Genomic DNA, 19,989 nt, shown 5'->3' with positions numbered 1-19,989 from the left:
GTTCAACCTTTGACAATTGGAGTTGCGCCAATCCACACTGAAGCAGATTTTTTCCTGTGGGTATACTGGAAACTTGATATTCTGATATTCTTCATATTCTCCATAGCAGCTCAATACCAAGATAGATTTTTATGTTTTACCCATCATTATTTTAGTGGAATAGGCCCAAAACATAAGTGTAAAGAGAAGAATAAGAGAACAAATTGAAAACTCATTAACTTTCCAGAACTATTGCAAAAACTTGCAGTCTACTCAATGGCACTCTGCCCAGTGTATCAGTCAGAATTTGACTTTGAAAGAACAAGATTCTTCTTAATTATGAAAAAAAATATAAAGCATGACTCTAAGTTACTGCTCTTTAATAAGTTGGGGAAATTTGGAGCCATGACACACACCATGTGAATTTTTCTTCTGAGTTAAGTGGTCTTGCTTAGAATATATTGGCTTGCATGACAGGAATTAAATGGCCAGGAAAAACTACAAGGACGTTAATTGCTGTTATGTAAAATTACTTTTTGGCATGTTATGAGGAGAGGGTGGTCAGAGGTAGGGAGCCACAAGCTGAACTCCAGCATTTAGAAGAGCCAAATAATGCTTCCTTTCCAGATAAGTGTAACATTAACATTTTTGTGAAAAGGATTTTGTATGCTCACAAAATATTTTCAATGTTCGAGACACAGGTCTAGACTGACACAAGTATATGTTCTTTTCAAGTCTGAGTTTCCTTCGCTGCTATCCAGAAGTCATGCTAGTCTAGATTAGTATTCATAATCACTCATTCTTAGTAGACATAGATAAGGAACACACATTTGGGCTACAAGGAAGAGCACATGTGATTTTTCAGAACTGGATCTTGACCCTAAAAACTGAAGGCAAAATTTAAATAAGTGGGCAGGCTCTCCTCAAGTTCCATCCCAAGAGCACCAGTGACTCAGAGGGTCTACCTTGAGTTTCAAATCCCTGTGAGGTATCAACATATGCATTTATCACCACAGCATGGACCAGGTTAAAGGGGGCAACTGTAGGGGGGGAAAAAAACACACCCAGAAAGGTATCAAGCATTGCAGCCAGTGGCACTAGCCAGCTTGGCAGCATGGGCATCTTTCTCATCCTGATAATGGGATGCTAAAACTCTCTAAGTATGGTGCACAATTTAGAAGCTGAGATGCCCTGTCTCTGTGATAAGCTTGCAACCCAACACCTCTCCTCTTTCTGAAATGTCACCTAATTGGGCTCTGTAAATACAAGGGCTGATTTCTGGTGATGCACCTTGAGCCTCACCTGCAAGGCATGAGGAAAGGGAGGAGCTGCTGAACTCTGGATCTGTATTGACATTGTGTGTTCAAGCATAGAGAAAGTAGACTCGGCCTCTTGGGGAGCTCAGGTCATAACTATGTTGTGTTTTTTTCCCCTTTTCCACTGTAGATAAATGCAGTTGCTTCTGTAGAGGTTTAATCATCTCCCCAGCTTGACATACCTGGCAACTCTGAACCTTGCTTATTGGCTTGTAGTTACCTCAGAGCTAGTGAGTGTTTGAAGGTAACCGGTTGCTCAGTGACTTCAGACTGTAGTATCAAGGCACTGTGTCATTATGCTTGTATTGATAATAGTGGAAAATAATCAGCACAATTTACCCTGGATTTCCTGCATCTCTTTGTGAATCTTCATTTGTGGACCATGCTTTGCAAAATCTGAAGGCAGTCTGCAAAGTGATATTTAGAGACATCTGACAATATTAGGAGTACAAATGATCTCAACTTGGCAGAAGTAGTGTGCCCTTATTCCTCATAGCTGTGAGCATGATGATAACATTACCTACTCCCCACCCTCCTCCAGCAGCGATAACAGCTTCTTTCTGCAGCAGATCAATAGTTCCTCACCACCAATTTGTCATCCTTCCAGCTTTGTGAACACCTTGTAAGCAGTATTGCTCTCTCTGTCCTTAGAATGTTTTTCTGCATCTGGCTATTGAACGAGAACAAAGATATCGGGCTTGCTTATCAGCAGTTATCCCTGGCCCTCAGTCTTGTGTTATTTGTGGTTGAGAGATCTGTTTACAACTGATAGCATCTCCCAACATGCTCATCATCATCATGTGCATCTGAGTGGATGTGTGTCTGTGTGATCAAAGGCATAACAGACACTGGTTGCTCACAGCCTTCAAACAACTAATGCTATCAGGACATAGCAACCGTAGGAGGATTCTGAGAAATAAGAACAAGTCAAGGAGAAAATGTAGATTCTAAAGCAATAGAAACCACTGATCTGCTCTCTTTCTGGCACCATATTTTATTTGGTGTTTAAAGCAAAAGGTTATGGAAAGAAAAAAGGCAGGATAGTGAGTTTGGATTTAAGCTGGGTGGTTTGGCAGCAGTCAAATGAAGAATTCATCTAAAGCAGTGTTTGTGTAAATTGGGGGGGAAAAGATAGTGCAGGGAGGGATCTTTTGGGTTGTTTGTATTTATAGGCATAGAGAACTTGTCTGGGCACTGGCTGAGTGGTTTTAATCTTGGCAGCATGTTGTGAAATGCACTATAGGCAGCTGAATTTTATTGTTGTTGCCCTGTTTGGCCGTAATTAGACCCAGAGGGACATAGGCATGAAACCTGTATTTGGAAGAAGTTGTGCTATGGTCATAATATTAAGAACATTAGAATGTTTTAATAATATTCCCAAACAAATAAATAAATAGGAATTATTTAGAGAATTAATTTGTCTTCCCAGAAAGGAGTAGATAAAGATCTGTGAAACAAGATAAAAGGAAATTAATAACTGCTAGCTGAAGCACTGAAGATTTGTCATAGACTACAGCCCGGTTAAGTGACAGAAATCTGAATTTTTTTAGATGGCGGCTCTAAAAGCAGATAGGAACTGAAAGCTGTAGCATTTATTGTTTGGTGCCAGCTAATATATCATTCTAGAAATGAATTGGTCAAAACTGCTTTGTTTAAGTAAGAATCTATTTAAAGATCTGAAACACAGCAAATAGATTTGACCACAGTGATGTCTGAATTACACTGGCACATTTAACTTTTCAAAAGACAGGATGCTTTAGGAAAGTGATGTCCATTTGTTGTATCAAAGGTGTCCTTGGTAAGGAGGGAGAGATGCACCAGAGAGCCCTTCTGGTCAGGGATCATGCAGATGTGGAGGTAGCTTGCTCACAGGTTACTGAAATCAGGTGGGTTTTTTTTGTTTCCTGGCATGTTGTAATTCCTGGGAGACTGCTTTTATGGATGTTGAAATTGTGGGTTTTTCTATTCCTTTGTGTTTAGAAAGGATGTTTTAAAAACAGCTGGAATTAAACCTACCAGAGTCCACTTTTTCATATAAAATTGTTCACAAGGCTATCCAAGAAGTGGGACATTCATGGCTTTAGGTTTTTTTTTAATAAACAATTCAGAAATTGTCTGGGAAGCTCTCCTGGCCATAGAGCTGCAGGTTAAAACATGGTTGAGATTTTGACCCCTTTGCTAAAATTGAAGCATGGTGCTGGCAGGCATGAAGACATGGGGGCAAGGGGAGAAAAAGACAGGCATGGGGGCAAGGGGAGAAAAAAGTACTGGAAGAAAGCATGATGCTGGAGCATTTTGGTTGAGACAGATACATAGGTGATTGATAGATAGATAAAATAGATAGATAGATAGATAGATAGATAGATAGATAGATAGATAGATAGATGCAAAGAAAGAAGACATTTTTGAGCCATAGTTTCTTTTCCAATTTTCAGATTTAATGTGAGCAAAACTTAATCCTATAAGGGCAGATTGGAATTCAATCTTTCCTGCTGTCCTATGAATGGCTAAACTTTCAAGCTTTCATGTGCTCTGACTCTTACCACAAAATGGACAGCACTTTTTGCTCATCTCTAGAGTATAACATACTTGTTCATCTTTCCACAGATGACACAAGTTTTGAGGAGGTGAGTGAAAAATACAAAGACTTGCTTCTTGTCAGATTCTTTTTTGTCTTAGAATACATTCAATCTTTTTTTGTAAAGAAGCTAAATATCTTGGTCCCAAAAGTGTTGCAAAATCTGGCTAAAAAATGCCTGAAAACACATCCTTCCCTCACATGCACATTTTTCATCTGTTTAAAATGGTAGCTTTCTGAAGTTATGCACAAATGTGTAGGAATGGAAGACAGCAGGAGATAAATTTCATATCACCTGTATGCCAGCAGAAATGAAGACATTAGCAGAATGACACCTAAATACAGCAGCACAAAGTTCTTAAAGGGACATGAAGGCTAGTTAGTCTTGTTCCTGCTGAGATAAGTGCCAAATGTTATTATTTTGATGGTCAATTTTCCTGAAGACTTCATGACCATTTTTATACTTGAGCCTTTGTGTCTGCAGGAAGCTGTGGTGAATGGTAGTAATTGGAGCCTGGCTGGGGATAAGAAAAAACACGTACGCAGTGCCCTTCCTTGGGCATTCTTTCTATGTGAGCACTCTGATGAGTGCTATTTTATGTTTGGATTTTCCTCTCCTCTTCACTGTGTAGGTGGTGGAGACAAGCAGTGTAATGCCGAGGAAGGAGAAGTAAAGATTTTCCAGCCTAAGAAACAGCTGTTTCATGGGGCTTTTAATGTTGCAGTATCTGGATAGGAAAAAATATTAAAAATCTATCATTTAATTTTGAGGAATAAGCATGGCCAAAAGGCTTTTAAGGAGGGAGGGTGTCCCACTGATTGAGAACACCCAGACTTTAGCCCATGAAGAAGCTGTTATCATTGCATTATGAGGATTGCCTGAACTAACAGAAAAGAAAAGCAGTCAAATATGTTCTTTGACTATGCCTTAATTATGTCTTACCTTTCTAATTAGTTAAATGGAATAAAATATGCTGGAACAAGACAGATGTCACTTACATGTCAGCAAAAAGAGAAAGAAGGGGTGTGGGGGATGCCAATGTGTCCAGCTGTGTGCATCTATATAGGATCCCCTGGGGGAGCTGCTCTGTAAGGTGTTGAGTGTGCAGTGAGGGAAGCAAGGATGATGGACTCAGGAGTTTTAGCTGCAAAGGCTCTCTAATGAAATAGAAAGGAATATCCTTCCTGTATCATTTTTCAAACTTCACCCAACAGATGCAAGAAATTGGGAAGTCCCAGATGGCTCCTGACTATTGAAATGTGCCCTGCCTGGCTGCAGAGGCACTATTCCTGGTGGGTTCTGGGTGTCTGAGCAAGGTGACATCTCATTCACCTTCTCCCATCACAGAAGACACATCAAGTGAGGGAGACGGACTCTTTTCAGTTGTCCTGATTGGCAGGGCAAGAGGCAATATGTGCAAATTTAATCACATGAAGTTCCATCTGAGCACAGGCAAAGTATTTAAAACATGAAGATCGTCAAACACTGGAAAAGGGTGCCCAGAGAAGTAGAAGAATCTCCTTTTGTGTCTATTCAGCATTCAGCTGGGCATGGCCCTGAGCAATCTGCTTTAGGTGATCCAGCTCTGAGCCAGGAATTGGACTGGACTGTCTCCAGCGACACATTCCTAGCTCACTGCACTGTGATGCTGTGCTGTCATGTCATGCTGCAGAAAGAGATGGGCCAAAGGATGCCTAACCTCAGGCAGTGTGCAATCCCAGGCAGTGTGCAATCCTTTCCTCATTCAAATTGTTACCATTTTTGCAGAGGTAAGTATGTTCAAACTTTATCTGTGCACTTTTTCATTTGGAGTGCCATATTTTTGATTTTGCAGTTATATTCTCTGATCTAGCTGCTTTTTTTAGGTTAAGTCTCTACTTTTAGTATTATGTAGCAACTGTCTTCTTAAGCCATTTCACCATGAACTGTAAGTGCTCATTTGGTCCTGTGGTTAAAATGAAATGGTGTCATATTTTTGAATCAGCATTGAAAATTACTTTATTATGAGCACAAGTACATGTGCAATTAGTTCCTATTACTCTGATGTGCCCTTTGTGGCCAGAGGCAACTTTCAGTCAAGTTCTTTGTTATGGAAGTGTATTGCAAAACAATCACATTTGGATTGTTTATTTGGAACCATTGTTCAGTTCTACTCAGCACTTAAAAATCCCAACAGTCCCCAGCATTCTTTTAGAGTCTGAATAGGTTATTTGCTTTTAACAAGCAAATAAGGTGAGGTTTTGCATGAACAAAGTATATTGCCTGTCTTGTCTTCATCATGGAGATGATACTTGGAATTGAGGTAACTATCTTATAATTTTTTCCTTTTAAGTACAATGAAACATCCCATAAAACCAAAGAGCTTTTACATATATATTAATATAAGAAAAGAACCTATAAGCCAATAGTCCTATGTTGAACCAGCATAGCACAGAAAATAGATTAAAAAATAATCAATATAGGGAGCATATTCTCTCCACGTTACTGATAAATATACATACTGCAAGTATTGAAATATGTCAGTATGTATGCAAATGCTATAGATTACTGGTTCGATTCTTTGCAAACACCAAATATAATTTTTAGATTATTCTACAGAATAGAGTTGAATTCAAAGTGGTCTTATGTCAATAAAAGTGTCTTTCATTTCACTTCATCCCTTCCCAATGGCTTAGTCAAGACAATTTTTTTTTTCCTGAGGACTAGTTTCACTTGGGAAAGGAGTACCACTTACCTTGATGTAAGCTAGCTCATGGGAAGTGGCAGCCAACTATAGAAGGCTAAATTCACACAATTTTTCTCTTCTGCCATAATCTATTTCACAAGCCAAAATAAGGAATGTAACCAAAATACTAAGAACATTAAAGCACATAAAGTAATAGGTTCTTAGCTAACTTCCTTGGTGTCATTAGGATTAGTAGAGACTACATTTAGCTTGTTTTTGACTCTTGATATGGAGTCTCTGATTCTTTACAGGGAAAGTGAAGAAACTAAGAAACAGTTTTAACTTTCATTTAGATGCACAGAAACAGACACATTCTAATTCTTTCAAAAACAGTGTACCATTTTGCTGCCCACTGGAAAACAATAAGCAGAGAAGCATATTTTTAAAACATGCAAAATATAACAAAATTAAACAATGTGTTCTGATTAATTCTTTATTTTCAACATCAAATACATTGATAAAAATCTTGCACCAATCAGATAGCCTACCAGATTTTTTATTTAGACTTTTTTAGAACTTTTTTAGGTGCAAAACAAAGAAAAAGATACCTCACCAAAACCAAAGACGTCAATAATTTCATATGCATCAGTGAAAGAACAGAATACTTCAACAAATACATTATGACAACTGAGCCTATACCAAAGAAAGGACTTTGCATTGACAGACTACATAGTGCACACAAAAGCATTTGTTTCATAGTACATACAATAAGGTAATACATAAAGTGGATTGATAATGCAAGTCTCGTGACCAGCAGTCTATCCCTTCCTTTTTCAATGGGCACTTTCTGAAGAAACAGACTTCTAATCATAGGCACACAGGATTGCAGAATTTTCTAATTTGCAAGATGGCAGCATATATGTTTTTCTAAATTTTTGTTTATTTATTTTGTTTAGGCACATTTGAATGCAAAAGAATTTAATACGTCTCTAACACAGTGCAAAACCAAATACCCTTTATGGGCAACAATCATTTTGAAAATAACCTTCAGGATATAAGGCTACCTACATTTGAAGGATGAAAGGGAACCGTGAGTAGAAAGGATAGGACATTAATATTGGGAAAACATCAATTTTAAACTCTGAGATCAATTTGAGATTATGCTACACTTGCAGGTGACAGCAAAGATTGGTTTGTATTAGGATACCATTGTTAACATCATCCTTCTATTACATGTGTTGACTTAATATCTGTAAAGCCATATCACGGTTGTAGATAGCATTGAAAACATCAATCTCTTTATTCAAAGTAAGAAATGCACTTCACACAAATTCAGCTGAGAATGCCTTATATACAAAACCCATTATCTGTAGGTTGAGTTGCACTCTAATTTTAAAGCAGGAAATCATATACACAGAGGGGCTTGCATGTTCTTACTAAGCCTGTAATAAGACTAAAGACCTACTGAGGCAGATTTTTTATTTTGTTGGCAGTTTGCTTATTTTTAAACATTTGGCACAGGTCTTAAGGAATTAGTTGCCATCAACTGAAATGGATGGAGGCTCCAGTACAAATCCTGATTCTTATGAAGGGGATGGTTTGGGTTTTTTTGCTTGCTTTTTTTCAACTCAAGGTCCAGTGATCTGCTGACAGTCCTTGCAATATCCTTGGGAGCTCAGTTTGGATTATTTCTTTAATTACACTTTTAAACCCCTCATTGTAGAGAAGGAGAAAAATCATCAAGTGATGTCACTGAAACATAATAGTAAATTTATCACAACACACACCAATAAACTTTCATTAAACTATGTTACCCGAGTACAAATCTTACTACCCCAATTGGGAGTTTTACCTGAGACAAAGTCTGCAACATTGAGACATGGCTCAAACCACTATAAACCAGAGTAGCTTTCACATATTAAAACACCACATATTCTGACACCACTAAGTGCTACACATCTCCCTATCTCCTCTTCTACCTCCCAAGCTTTTTGCAATATTTCAGTAACAACCATGTTCTCAAGCAAAGCAAATTCATCTGGTCTATTTATGTTTGCCTTGTGCTGGTATTACATTGCCTATGTTTCTAGAGGGTTTCTTTGTTTTTTGATGTTTTTGTTTTTTTTAAAAAATCCATGTATAAACCTTACAAAATAATTATTTTGTTAGCTGTCCAGAGACATCACTATGAATGTTTTGGTAAAAGCATAATTAGCTGCCTTGAAAAGTTTTCTTTCATTTTTTTTACATGCTAAATATTTTTATGTAATATCCAGCACCAGATATTCAGGTAGTACTGGTTTGTCAGCTGCAAATATAAAGTATATATGTATATATATATATACACACACATAAAATAGCATCTTGTGAAATAACAATTACCAAATGTCAGGCACAATTGTTTGCATACATGAGAGTATCATTCAGAATTACATATGAAAAAAGTGATTTTTGTATCATTGACTTTATTTAATCAATTGAATAGCTACATTCATCTGTCTGATATGGGGGCCATCTTTATAGATAACTCTGGGAATGTTAATATATTCATTAAGGTGCTGCTTCAATAAAAAGTTAATGACATGGATCCTAAATCTGCCCCGAGGTAAATTAATGTATTACTGGGAATCACTGTTTCTAGGCTGCCCTTCACTGTTGCCACCACAAACATGAGAGGACTGAATGAAAGCTAAATTACTTCCTTGCAAGGCCTGAACCCAGGAAAGAATTAATAATTATTGTGAGCTGACTGATATTATTCTGTACATTCCAAGACACATTATGATACCCTTCTGACTGCTGCGTACCACTTCAAATCATGCCTTTCCATCTTCACTAGGAAAATCTCATGAGAGTAAAGGTACCTTCCCTTTATGGTACCATCCAAATCTGACCCTCTGTTGTAAATTGTTCTCTCTACTACCTTTTATGCTCCAGGTCAAATTTACACTTGAATCAATGTAATGACTTATTCTGGGATGTAGGAAGGGAGGCATTCATTTAAACCAATTTGTTTTCCAGCTTATGAGCTTGATCTGTGTGTTCTAGCCTAGACAACAACAAGTTGCATGTACAGACAGTATTTAAAGAGCAGCTTTAATGCACACTGGGCTACAAGTAAATGATGACAGTATAAGCACTTGAATTTAACTACAGGGATTCCTGTGCTCCATTCAGATCTTAGCCTGCACTCATTTCAGTAAACTCATGGTTTTTCTAACACATATGAAAACCAGTTACTAAAAAAACCCAAAATTTCCATTTTCTTTCATGACATTTAGGAGCCCTCAAAAAGCCCTTATGTACCAAATAAGCGCTCACGCACACACACACATACACACACACACATGCTTTTACTGAACACACAAAAAGACAAAATCTTCAGCACATTCAGGAAAAAATGACACCATAATATGCATCAAGAAAAGGCCTATGAACTTACGGTGATTGCTTCACATGTTTAGGCTTGCAGTTTTCAAGGAATCTTCTCAAACATTGGTAGCATGTAGCTTTAGGCTTTCAAACTGCTCATATCCTCAGATATGTACATTGAACTATTATAGACACCATTATGTACATTCATAAAGAATTGAATGCTTGACTTGAAGTACAAACCTGTCCTATGCCTTGCTGCCTTCACAACTGCTGTGAAACTTGATCTCACTGCACACAGACTCTGCCTGTGTGACAGGGAGAGTAATTAGACATAGGCACTCCTGTATGGCATTACTTGTACTGTTTCCTATATTGAGTTTCTACGGGATATTCCAATCAACATAAAGGTTTCAACTATAGCAAAAACATCCCTGAACCATTTCACTAGCACTGTTGCCAGCTGCTGTGGAGCAGCCTACGCATGTGCTAAGAAAACAGCCTCACTGGTAGGGTGGTTTCTTCCAACCAGCTGTTGGAATAGTCCCTGGTCCGTGCTAACTCCCAGTCTGCACCTGTCAGTCAGAAGTGCAGATAGCACAGGCAAAGTTTATCATTACTTTAGTAAAATAACCCTGGCATATGTATTAATCTCATTCCAGTACCCAGCAAAGTTCCCTGACATTTAATTTGCTAGCATAGAGCCAGTCAAAGAGCAGCACCAACTCCTACTTTGGATAGCATATCATGTGGAGTTCTTCAGTCTCTTTCATGTCTTGTTGAAACTCTTGATGTCAGTGGACCTTTTGTATATTTACAGTTGGTCTGAAGAATCAAACTGATCCTATGAATATCCTTAGGAGCTACAGACATGCATGGAGAAAGATTCATCTTTCTGGACATGCAGTCCCAAAGTCTACACCATGTGTGAGGCTCATTGCCTAGTGCTGGTGTCACAGGTGAGCTGGCTCTTAACAGTGATTTTGAAGCATGCCACAACAAGAGCCAAAGAATGCCAAGGCAAGGAAAAACCTGCTGCTCTGACTGTGATACTAGCCCTCCCACACACAGTTAGACCACACTCTGCTGAGTGGGATGGGATCATGCCATCCTTCCATGCCAGTCTCACACTAGCATCCTCACCCCTTGCTTTGTAGCACAACAAAGCACAGGATAGGGGGAGGGATTTTTTGTAAATAGTGCTGAATCCTGCATGTGTGTGAAGACCATTTTAAAGACCTGATGATTTTTGTAATCATCTGGTCTGATTCAAAGTAATTCTCTATGTTATCACTGTTTGCCATGTTGCCCTGGATTTACACTCTTGGGCAACAAAACTATTTAGCTTTCTAGGATGAGACAAAATAGCATGCATGCAAAGCAATTCATCTAGAGGATATGGTAAGGGTACCTAAAAGTTTGGTCAGAATGAAGTTGAAAGGGAGTTGTCTGGTGATGTAAGCCAGCAAGGTAAAATACTATAATTCTCAGACAGCAGTTCCTTTGTACTGTAGGAAGAAAAGAGGCAGGAATCTCACTAGACTACCACGGCAGTCTCTCACAGAGCAGCTTCCCTATGGCACACTAAGATGCCAGTCAACCTTCTCTTTACACTGCCCAAAAAGTCATCTAGAATCTCTACCAAACTGCTTCAAAGTTTCAAGCAAGTAAAGGACTAAGTGAGTTCAGGATTTTGGATGGATAATAACAAAGACCAGCACTCATGAAGATACCAATATGCATGGGTGGTATGGCCTATCAATTTATAGTAAAATGAATGTATGCTTCAGACGAGGACTTAGTTACCCAAATAACATGCAAAATTAAATTAAAACACTGCAAATTTTAAATCAAGTTAGCCAGACAATCCTTGCTGGCTGTCCATGGCAATGAAATGTCTTTCATTTAGGATAAGCAATCAGTTTAGGCAAGCGCTTGACAAACACTCATATGGAAAATGCTGGTGTCTGTTGTCACTGGAGTGTTTTCAAAGGTGGCACTGCAGATGAAATGAAGCATGAGCTAGGTAGAACACTGCTGGGTTTCTCATACCACTGTATATGCTGACTCTCATTTACATTGTATTCTGCATATTCTCCTCTTCTTTGCTGCTTACATAGAAAGACTGCAAGGAATGAGATGAAGCTGATGCAGTTGTCAGCTGGCTTTTGTTCTCCTCCTGCACGGGTGCAGCACTCCTGGCTGCTGGGGCATGCAGCCGGTGAGCGTCCAGCATCTCCAGCAAGAGATCGTAGAGTGGAACTACGTTCTTACACTTCATGTTGTACAGGTGCTCCATTCCTTTGTTGCTGTGGGTTGTGATGAAAAAAGTTACTTTCCAAACATGTTATGGGGCGGGGCAGGGAAGCTACCAGCTAATATTTGCTGGGATCATATAAATCCTGTCTTGTACTCAACAACTTAGCAGTGCATTTGCTGTACACATCTGCTACAGTTAAGCAGACAGCAGCACCTTCAAAGAATTTTGGAGACAGATGTAGCCAAGAATGTAGCAGGCTGCTATACATCTAGAATTTCCTTAATTGTACAAATTCTTTTTAAGGTTGGGGGGGGCGGGGGAGGGGAAGGTTCATTAACACAAGAACAAAGAAACTATAAAATGACACAAGTTAAAAAACCCACATCTCTTGACTTTCCCTCAAAGATCTGTGTATCAGTTCTGGAGGTAAAATCTGCATGTTTCAGCTTTAGTAGCTATGACGTGGTGTTTAATTTAAATTTCATTAGCTGAAATAATGAAAATTAAAATCTGTGTAGCAACACTTCCTGTGGTTTCATAATAATAAAATCTATAGCATATCTTCATAGAAATTTATCCTCTTAACACCTCATCCACTGAGCAGTTACCTTAAAACATAATTTGAGAGAATCAGTTGCTGCCATTACTAATAGTGTGTCAGGCAGCTCCCCTCTGATTAGCAAAAGGAATGGTCCTCTAGACTGGAATTTAGTATTTCTGCATTTATCCTTATCCATAAAATTCACATAATAATCCTAAATCTCTTTTCTAAAGTGATTTGCAACCATGACACTTGTGAGAAGTGGCTGCATAGAAGTGAAAGTTTTATTAAATCTTATAGGAGACTAAAGTTCGCAGAGCTAGGCTACTCCTACATTAATATTTTACTCAGTGCTTTCCATACACCTGTGTTCAGGTCTGGGGTCCTCACCCTGAGAAAAATTTAGACCTGTTAGAACAGGTTCAGGGCAGGGCCATGAAGGTGATCCAAGGGCTGGAGCACCTCTCCTATGAGGAAAGGCTTAGAGAACTGGAGTTGTTGTTGAACAACTGGAGTTGTTCAGCCTGGAGAAGAGAAGGCTCCTTACACAAGCCTTCCAGTACCTGAAGGGCACCTAGAAGAGAGCTGGAGAGGGACTTTTTACAAAGGAATGTAGTGACAGGACAAGTTAGGGTGGCTTCAAATAGAAAGAGGGCAGGTCTAGATTAGGTACTAGGAAGAAATACTGAACTGAGAGTTGTGAGGCACTAGAACAGGTTTTCCTGATCTAGTGGGTCTCCCATCCCTAGAAGTGTTCAAGGCCAGCTTGGATGGGGCTCTGAGCAACCTGATCTAAGTGGAAGGTGTCCCTGCCCATATCTGGGGGGTTGGAACTAGTCATCTTTAAGTTCCCTTCCAAACCAGGCCATTCTGTGATACTATGAGACACACACAAGATTAAAAGCAGATACTGCTTTCTATCAAACTATCAGCATGATCAAACAAAAGGCAGAGGAAAAGAAAACTAGATGGGACAAATGGGGTAAATTATTTCATGTGGATTTTTTTTTTTTGTTACAGCTCTTCACACAATTTGCCCTCCCATCCATGAAGGAGAAGTGTGAATGTGCATTTGTGACACCTCTCCTGCCTGTGCCCAGTACAAAGGTGCTGACTGTGTGCTTGCTCTCACCTCATGTGTCTGATGTGAGAGAGGATGAGGAGGAGCTGAGCCAGTCGTCTGTGTTGCTGCTGCAGAGAAAGACCTGACTTAGCCATTAAGTGGATCAGAGTATCTGTGATTTTGTCCAGGACACGGTGAATATAGTCTTTCTCTTCCAGAGATTTCAAGGTGCTGGAAAGAAAAGTGTACACACCTAGAGTAGGAGGCAGAAAGAAAAGAAACAAACCACAGACAAAAATTACTTTGGTGGACTCAGGTATTGCCCAAGGTATGCCCTGTGCTGCCTCTTAAGCTGTGTTAAGCCACAGGATCTGACTGTGTGCCAGCTCTCTTGCTTGGCAGCCATGTTGCTGCTCTGAATGACCCTGGAGCATGGATTTGGGCACTATGGGAAAAGCAGGAGGAGGAAGACAACGCCACTTTCCTGCCTGGGTCTCACCAAGGTCTGTACCAGGTTCTGGCAGACACCTGCAGCTAGTCCTATCTGTGGGCTGTGCTCTTTTCCTGGTCACTTGGCTCTGAAACCTTGAGGAGATGCTGTTCCTCTTGAGAGCTCTGGAATACTTACCAACCAACCCAAGCTTTCAGCAGCTTTTGCCATTTCCCCTGTTGTTTAATATTTGATTTTTAGTGATTTTTCTAGACAATTTAGCACTGAATAATGTTACCACAAAACATGCAAACAAAACCAGGGTATTTTTATGGATGTTTGCCTCAACAAAACTCTCCCAACCAAGCAAAAGCCTTGAAAGGTGTGCTCCTTCACCTGCAAAGCTGACTCTGCTTTAAAAACAGTGTCCAAATCAGCTTGTGCAAATTTAGCTGTCTTGAATAGCTTACTGCTGAAAGTGAGCAGCCTGAAGGTTTGGACCAGTTAAAAAATTTTCCAGAAGACAAAACACTTTAAAACTCCCTCTCCAGCAGCCCCTCTAAGTCACCTACGAGACTCTCTAATCCAGGCATAAGAGCTTTTGCTGCTAGTAAATCTTGAGAGCATGAAGCACATCAGCTTTCAAAATGGAAAAAAGTCTAAACTATTTTGGGCTGTTTTATCTTGATTTTTTTCTGGACAACAACACACAGCCAATGTGAATCAGGTCACAACAACACTGTGCTGCCAAAAGAGAGCTGTTGCATTCAGCATCAGTTTTTAAATCTTTTGGACTGAACCAATAACTAAACAAGTCATTTTGCCATAATCCAGTCCTGAGGAACCAGAAGTTTAAGATGTACATACAGGAATACAATCAAACTGGCTGCATCATAGAGTGTTCATTGTCCTGTGTCTATAACAGCCTTGACAAATCCTGGGCTTGGCCTTTCTGCATCAGCTTACAGAGCAAAGAAGAGATCTGGATTTTGTCCTTGGGAAAAAATGGTTTCTGGAATAATTTTTTGTTTTTCTTTTCTTTAAAGCATCGTATATAACAGAATGTGGAATGCAGTTAGTGCTATTAAGAATAAAAGACATTCAGACACTAGCATTCACACACAGACAGACACATATGCTATAGCTTGTCAGATCTACATGGTATAGCTTTTTTTGTTGTTTGCAGCCTTGGGGCTACCACTGGATGTGAAGATACTTTGCTGTGCATCTGAGCAGTCAGGGAGCTGAGATTTTTTTAACATCTTGGCCTCCCTCATCTCCTCACATCATCTGGGTACTTCAAGAACCTGACACCTGGAACTACTGTAACCTACAAGTAGTTTTTATATTTTTTTTCTTCTCTGCTAAAAAGAAATGTAAATGTGTTTGTGAATGTGAGTATCTCTTGGAAAGAGTAAGCAAGAAAACTGTTTTAAAAGGATAACTCCAACATAGTACAACTTCTGAAAATTATCAGTCAGAGTTCTTAATTTTGGTAATGGGTATTGCTTCAAATTTGATATAGATAGATAGTACAGTGGCCTCTTTTCTCACATGGCTTTTCATAGCTATTATTATCATTTTTACTGAAATTCACAAACAGAAACTGGTCCCTGGGCTTTTCTCAGCTGAACCTTTCTCAGCTGACTCTGAACACCCTCACATATGCCTATTGACAATACAAGGTTTGATAGCTTAACACATACCTGTAGGGGCAAGATTCTTAAATATCACAGGCAGAGCACAATCCACTAGAAGGAAATATTAATCTCATAAATGCACAGTGCCTCCAGAGGAGTTTACTTCAGCCACAGGAAACTATTGTGCTCTTGCAGCAATACCCCATAGCTTCATATTACTGAAACTAGTAAAAGAAAAGAATTTTTTAGGAGGAATTTTTTCTCATCTAGGTCTAGTCTAAAAGCTATTAAAAACTGTAAATCACAAAAGCACTCCCCAATAACTGTAGAGAATTCAGGCAAGTGCCAGTCAATAACTGCCAAGGAAAATCATGTTTAGTTTTCCTTTCTATACTCTCACAGTGATTGCTTGTGCCCCAGGCCATTGACCAGAGATTGTCCAAAAAAATTGCTGGCTATCACACACTCATAGACATCCAAGCAGACCTTTCAAATGAGGGTGCAGAAAATTGCCATAGCAAAGTGAAATTTAACAGTCTCCAAGGCCTTCTAAGCCTAAATTCAATAGCTACCAGGTAGATTTCCAGCTCTTTCTGTAGGTCAGTGTTGTAAAACCTAACAGGTGCAAGAATAGAGAAAGAACCACCCCACAAGCAAGCAAAGCCTGTTGGTTCACGCCCATAACACAAACCAGACCAGGATCCCTCCGGGGTGCAGTGCTACCATGCCAACCCTTGGCATACACTGATAGAATTTTATATCTCTCACCATATATAATTATATATTTGATGCATGTTACTGTAGAAGAGAATGTCCTCAAAATCTTTGCTGTCACAATAAACCCCAGTTTAAAGTATTTTTTTTACATTTAGAGTTCAGGCTCACAGAACAACACCCAATTGCTCTGTAGTATTCCACTACACCCAATTGCTCTGAAGCTGCAGCAAGACAGGCTGAGGTAAGAGGAAATTCATCTCTGTACCATACACTCCTGGAATCATCCAGCCCCCAAAATAAAGAAATAAATAAGCACAATTTATCAGGAATAGAAAAACACCAGGAGAAAAGAATAACAGTCACGTGGAACAATGTATCAGGAGGTCTCCTGTATGCATCAAATCAGCAAAATCTTTCCAGCTCTGTGGACTAAACAGCTAACTAATTAGGTAAATCAGCCTAGGCAGATAGGCATGATGATGATAAGGCAGATGTGACCTACATCTTCATGTCCAAAATGAAAGCCTTTGCTTTGCCACGTAGCACCACTCCTCTTCTCTGATACACTCAAAACTAAAACATCTGGCATCATGTTGCCCTTTCATGATTCCAATACTTATTTTCCAATGTTAAGTAACAGCTGAACGTGGTTTTCAAAAACACTGCTTTTTAGTCAAAAGATTTATTGCTGCAGCTTTAGAGGGGGACCTTTAGGTTTGCTATTTAGATGGACATAATTATGTTCCTTGTTGTTACAGACATGTTGTCACCTTAAAATCTCAGGAAAAATGTGGAAGCATCTACCTGGGTTTACAAACAAAACCTTCCATCCTTTCGACATGAACTGAGCAAATCTAATGCCTCTTAATTTGAGCATCTCGAGAGTCTGACAGTCAGAAACTTGCATCCACATTCCCACTGTCTAGTTATGAAATTAGTTTGTTGTAGGAATACAAATACTGAAGTGCACCTTTATGCATAAAGATAATGGCATTCAATATAGACATACATTCTGTGGCCATATATACATTGAGTTTACAGTGGTCCCATCTCTCTTATGTGCAGAAGGAAATCTGCCTCTGATTATCACTGACTACACTTGCTACATATATATGCATTTTTTTAAATTTTTTTTCTTTTTTTTAACAGTTTTTCCTTAGGGGAATCTTGTAATGAAAACATCCCATTAACACAGTGAGATGTTAATGGAGGATAGCTGGTAATGCCTGGCCGGGCTTTGTTGGAATAAAATATTTTGTTTTATGAATCAATACTACATAGGCACAAAATTTCTCTAGAGCGTGACTTACATTCTTGATGTTTAAGACATTTACATCTAATTTCTTTTATTCAAACTTCCAGTTCTATTTTTTCTAACTGAAATTCAAAATTTTTATAAGTCAATTACATATTCTAGATTTATTTAAGAAGTTAATTATCTTTGAATATATTAGCTAAAATTCTGGAGAAGCATTACTTTCCAGGAAGAATATTTAACTCTAGGAAATATTCTGTTATAATTATCAGGGCAATAAAAGGAAAATAAAATGTCAAACGATAATTACAATTGTGACATCCTGGCAATTAAGGTAAGAACAATAGCCCTTCGTTCCTAATATGCCACTTGCTGTCCTCAAATGTTACTTTTTGGCAATTGGTTACAACCACAACAAAACCTGAACCACATTCATATCTCATAGAACATACATAAAGCATTTTGTATTAGATTGTATAAATACATAATTTTGCTTGACTTTGAGGAGACAACATCCAAGCTTCCATAAAGAAAGGTGCCTGATCAATAAAGCAACATCTGCTGTATTTACAGTTAGCCTTTGATGTCAATATACTAAATTTCTTTTTCCTCCAATTTGGGCAAGTGATCTGTTAGACAACTGGATAAAATGGAAACAGAGCTCTCCACATCTGTTTTCTCTAGATGGTGGTACCATCCACAAGTTCAAAGGCAACAGGAAAAACTTTACAAGTGAGTAAATCCTCAGCACTGGGAAACTCTGGCATCTTTAGTCACCAGGTAACAGCTTAGCAGGGAATTTTCTCAAAAATTTTTTAGTTTGGTGCCTACATTATTATTTTAGATGTCTATCATTTCTATGAGAATACCATGGGTCTCATTTCTGCATATAAAAACAAAATTTCTGGGTTTTTTTGCTTTTTTTTTTCATTTCAAACAGAAAAGAGTCCTCTGGTGTGCAACAGAAGTTTTCTGTCACAAGTTTCAAGTTAAATTTGTTTTTTCAGTCATCTCATGTAAAATTCAAATCATCATAACCTTATACTTGTTATCGAGTCATCTATTTTTGAAGTGTACCTCAGGATGAGATTTACAGCCAAACACTATAAAGGAAGTGGAAAGTGATTACATTAGTTTTAGATGCCTATAATATAATATAAACTAAACCATGATAAATTCAATCACATTTTTGCCCTTATTTCCTTTTATTTTGCCATCACCTGAGCTCTGCAGTTAAGCATTGCCTTTGAGTGTCATGTGTGTGGTTCCATCTACTTCAGTGTCTTGTAAGCAGAGTTTTAAGACCTGGCAACATCTAGTTCAAAGCACTCCTCTGACCACTCTCCACATCAGCTGCACACAATGTGTCATCTACTCATTGCATCCATTTTCTGGGTCTCATCTACATCACCAGACAGATTCAACTGCGCCCACCCCTGCCTGGAGGTCCTGCCTGCATCTGTGTTGAAAACCCCTTCCCATTGCTGCTGTCTCAAAATGAAAACGCCACTAAGGACAGCAAGCAGTGTTCAACCATATGCAGAAGCAGCCACAATTACCCAAGTGACAGCAAAGCACACAACTTACCAGAATTGAGCAGGATGATGGACTTAAGGCACACGAATTCCTCCCCTTGAAGGTTCATCATGCGAAACCGAGCAGCAGTAGCCAGCAGCATGTCAAAAATTTCCACCATGCCCTCTACACATTTCCCTTGATTCCTGTGTGAATACCATCAATGGGGAGACATTCAGTTTTAACCTGATGGTACCATGAGTTTTTCATTCCCTTGGACCAATACCCTTCAATTTGATTTCATCAGCTCATGAGCAAGTATGTGACTTCCTACTCTGGGCACACTTGATATATGTGTGATTACAAAAGCACTGTTCTCAGTGTTCCAAGTAAAATAAATAAATTACTGTATTTCCAAAAAAAAAAAATCCGTTTCAGGAACTCATCACATTACTGTGGTGGAACATTTTAAATTGACTCAACCAAATCCTTATATTTGAGGAAAAGATTTGTTTAAAACTACATTTTGATTTGTGTGTATGTGTTCTGCTTTTGTTACTTTGCTTCCTCCTTCTTTTCTTTTTTTCTCTTTAATGTAAGTTCTTTACATTTCTCCCTCCCTAACCATTTGCACTTGTTTCTAGCTGCCCGAGCAAC

The 19,989-nt window shown here is 38.8% G+C and overlaps 1 protein-coding gene across 1 annotated transcript in view; it reads right to left on the bottom strand.

The window, feature by feature from the left end:
- Window positions 1-7,018: 7,018 nt before the first annotated feature.
- Window positions 7,019-19,989, bottom strand: part of ESR1 (estrogen receptor 1) — a 108,594-nt gene continuing 95,623 nt past the window's right edge. The window contains 4 exon segments of the mRNA XM_077175397.1: window positions 7,019-12,006; window positions 12,009-12,220; window positions 13,845-14,028; window positions 19,405-19,538. Coding sequence (XP_077031512.1) covers window positions 11,885-12,006; window positions 12,009-12,220; window positions 13,845-14,028; window positions 19,405-19,538 — 652 coding nt within the window. The 3' untranslated portion in view covers window positions 7,019-11,884.

Source organism: Agelaius phoeniceus, chromosome 3 (genome assembly GCF_051311805.1).
Source record: "Agelaius phoeniceus isolate bAgePho1 chromosome 3, bAgePho1.hap1, whole genome shotgun sequence".
NCBI classification, from domain to species: domain Eukaryota; kingdom Metazoa; phylum Chordata; class Aves; order Passeriformes; family Icteridae; genus Agelaius; species Agelaius phoeniceus.
The sequence above is the reverse complement of the archived record's forward strand: the minus strand, read 5'-3'. Positions and strand labels throughout refer to the sequence as shown.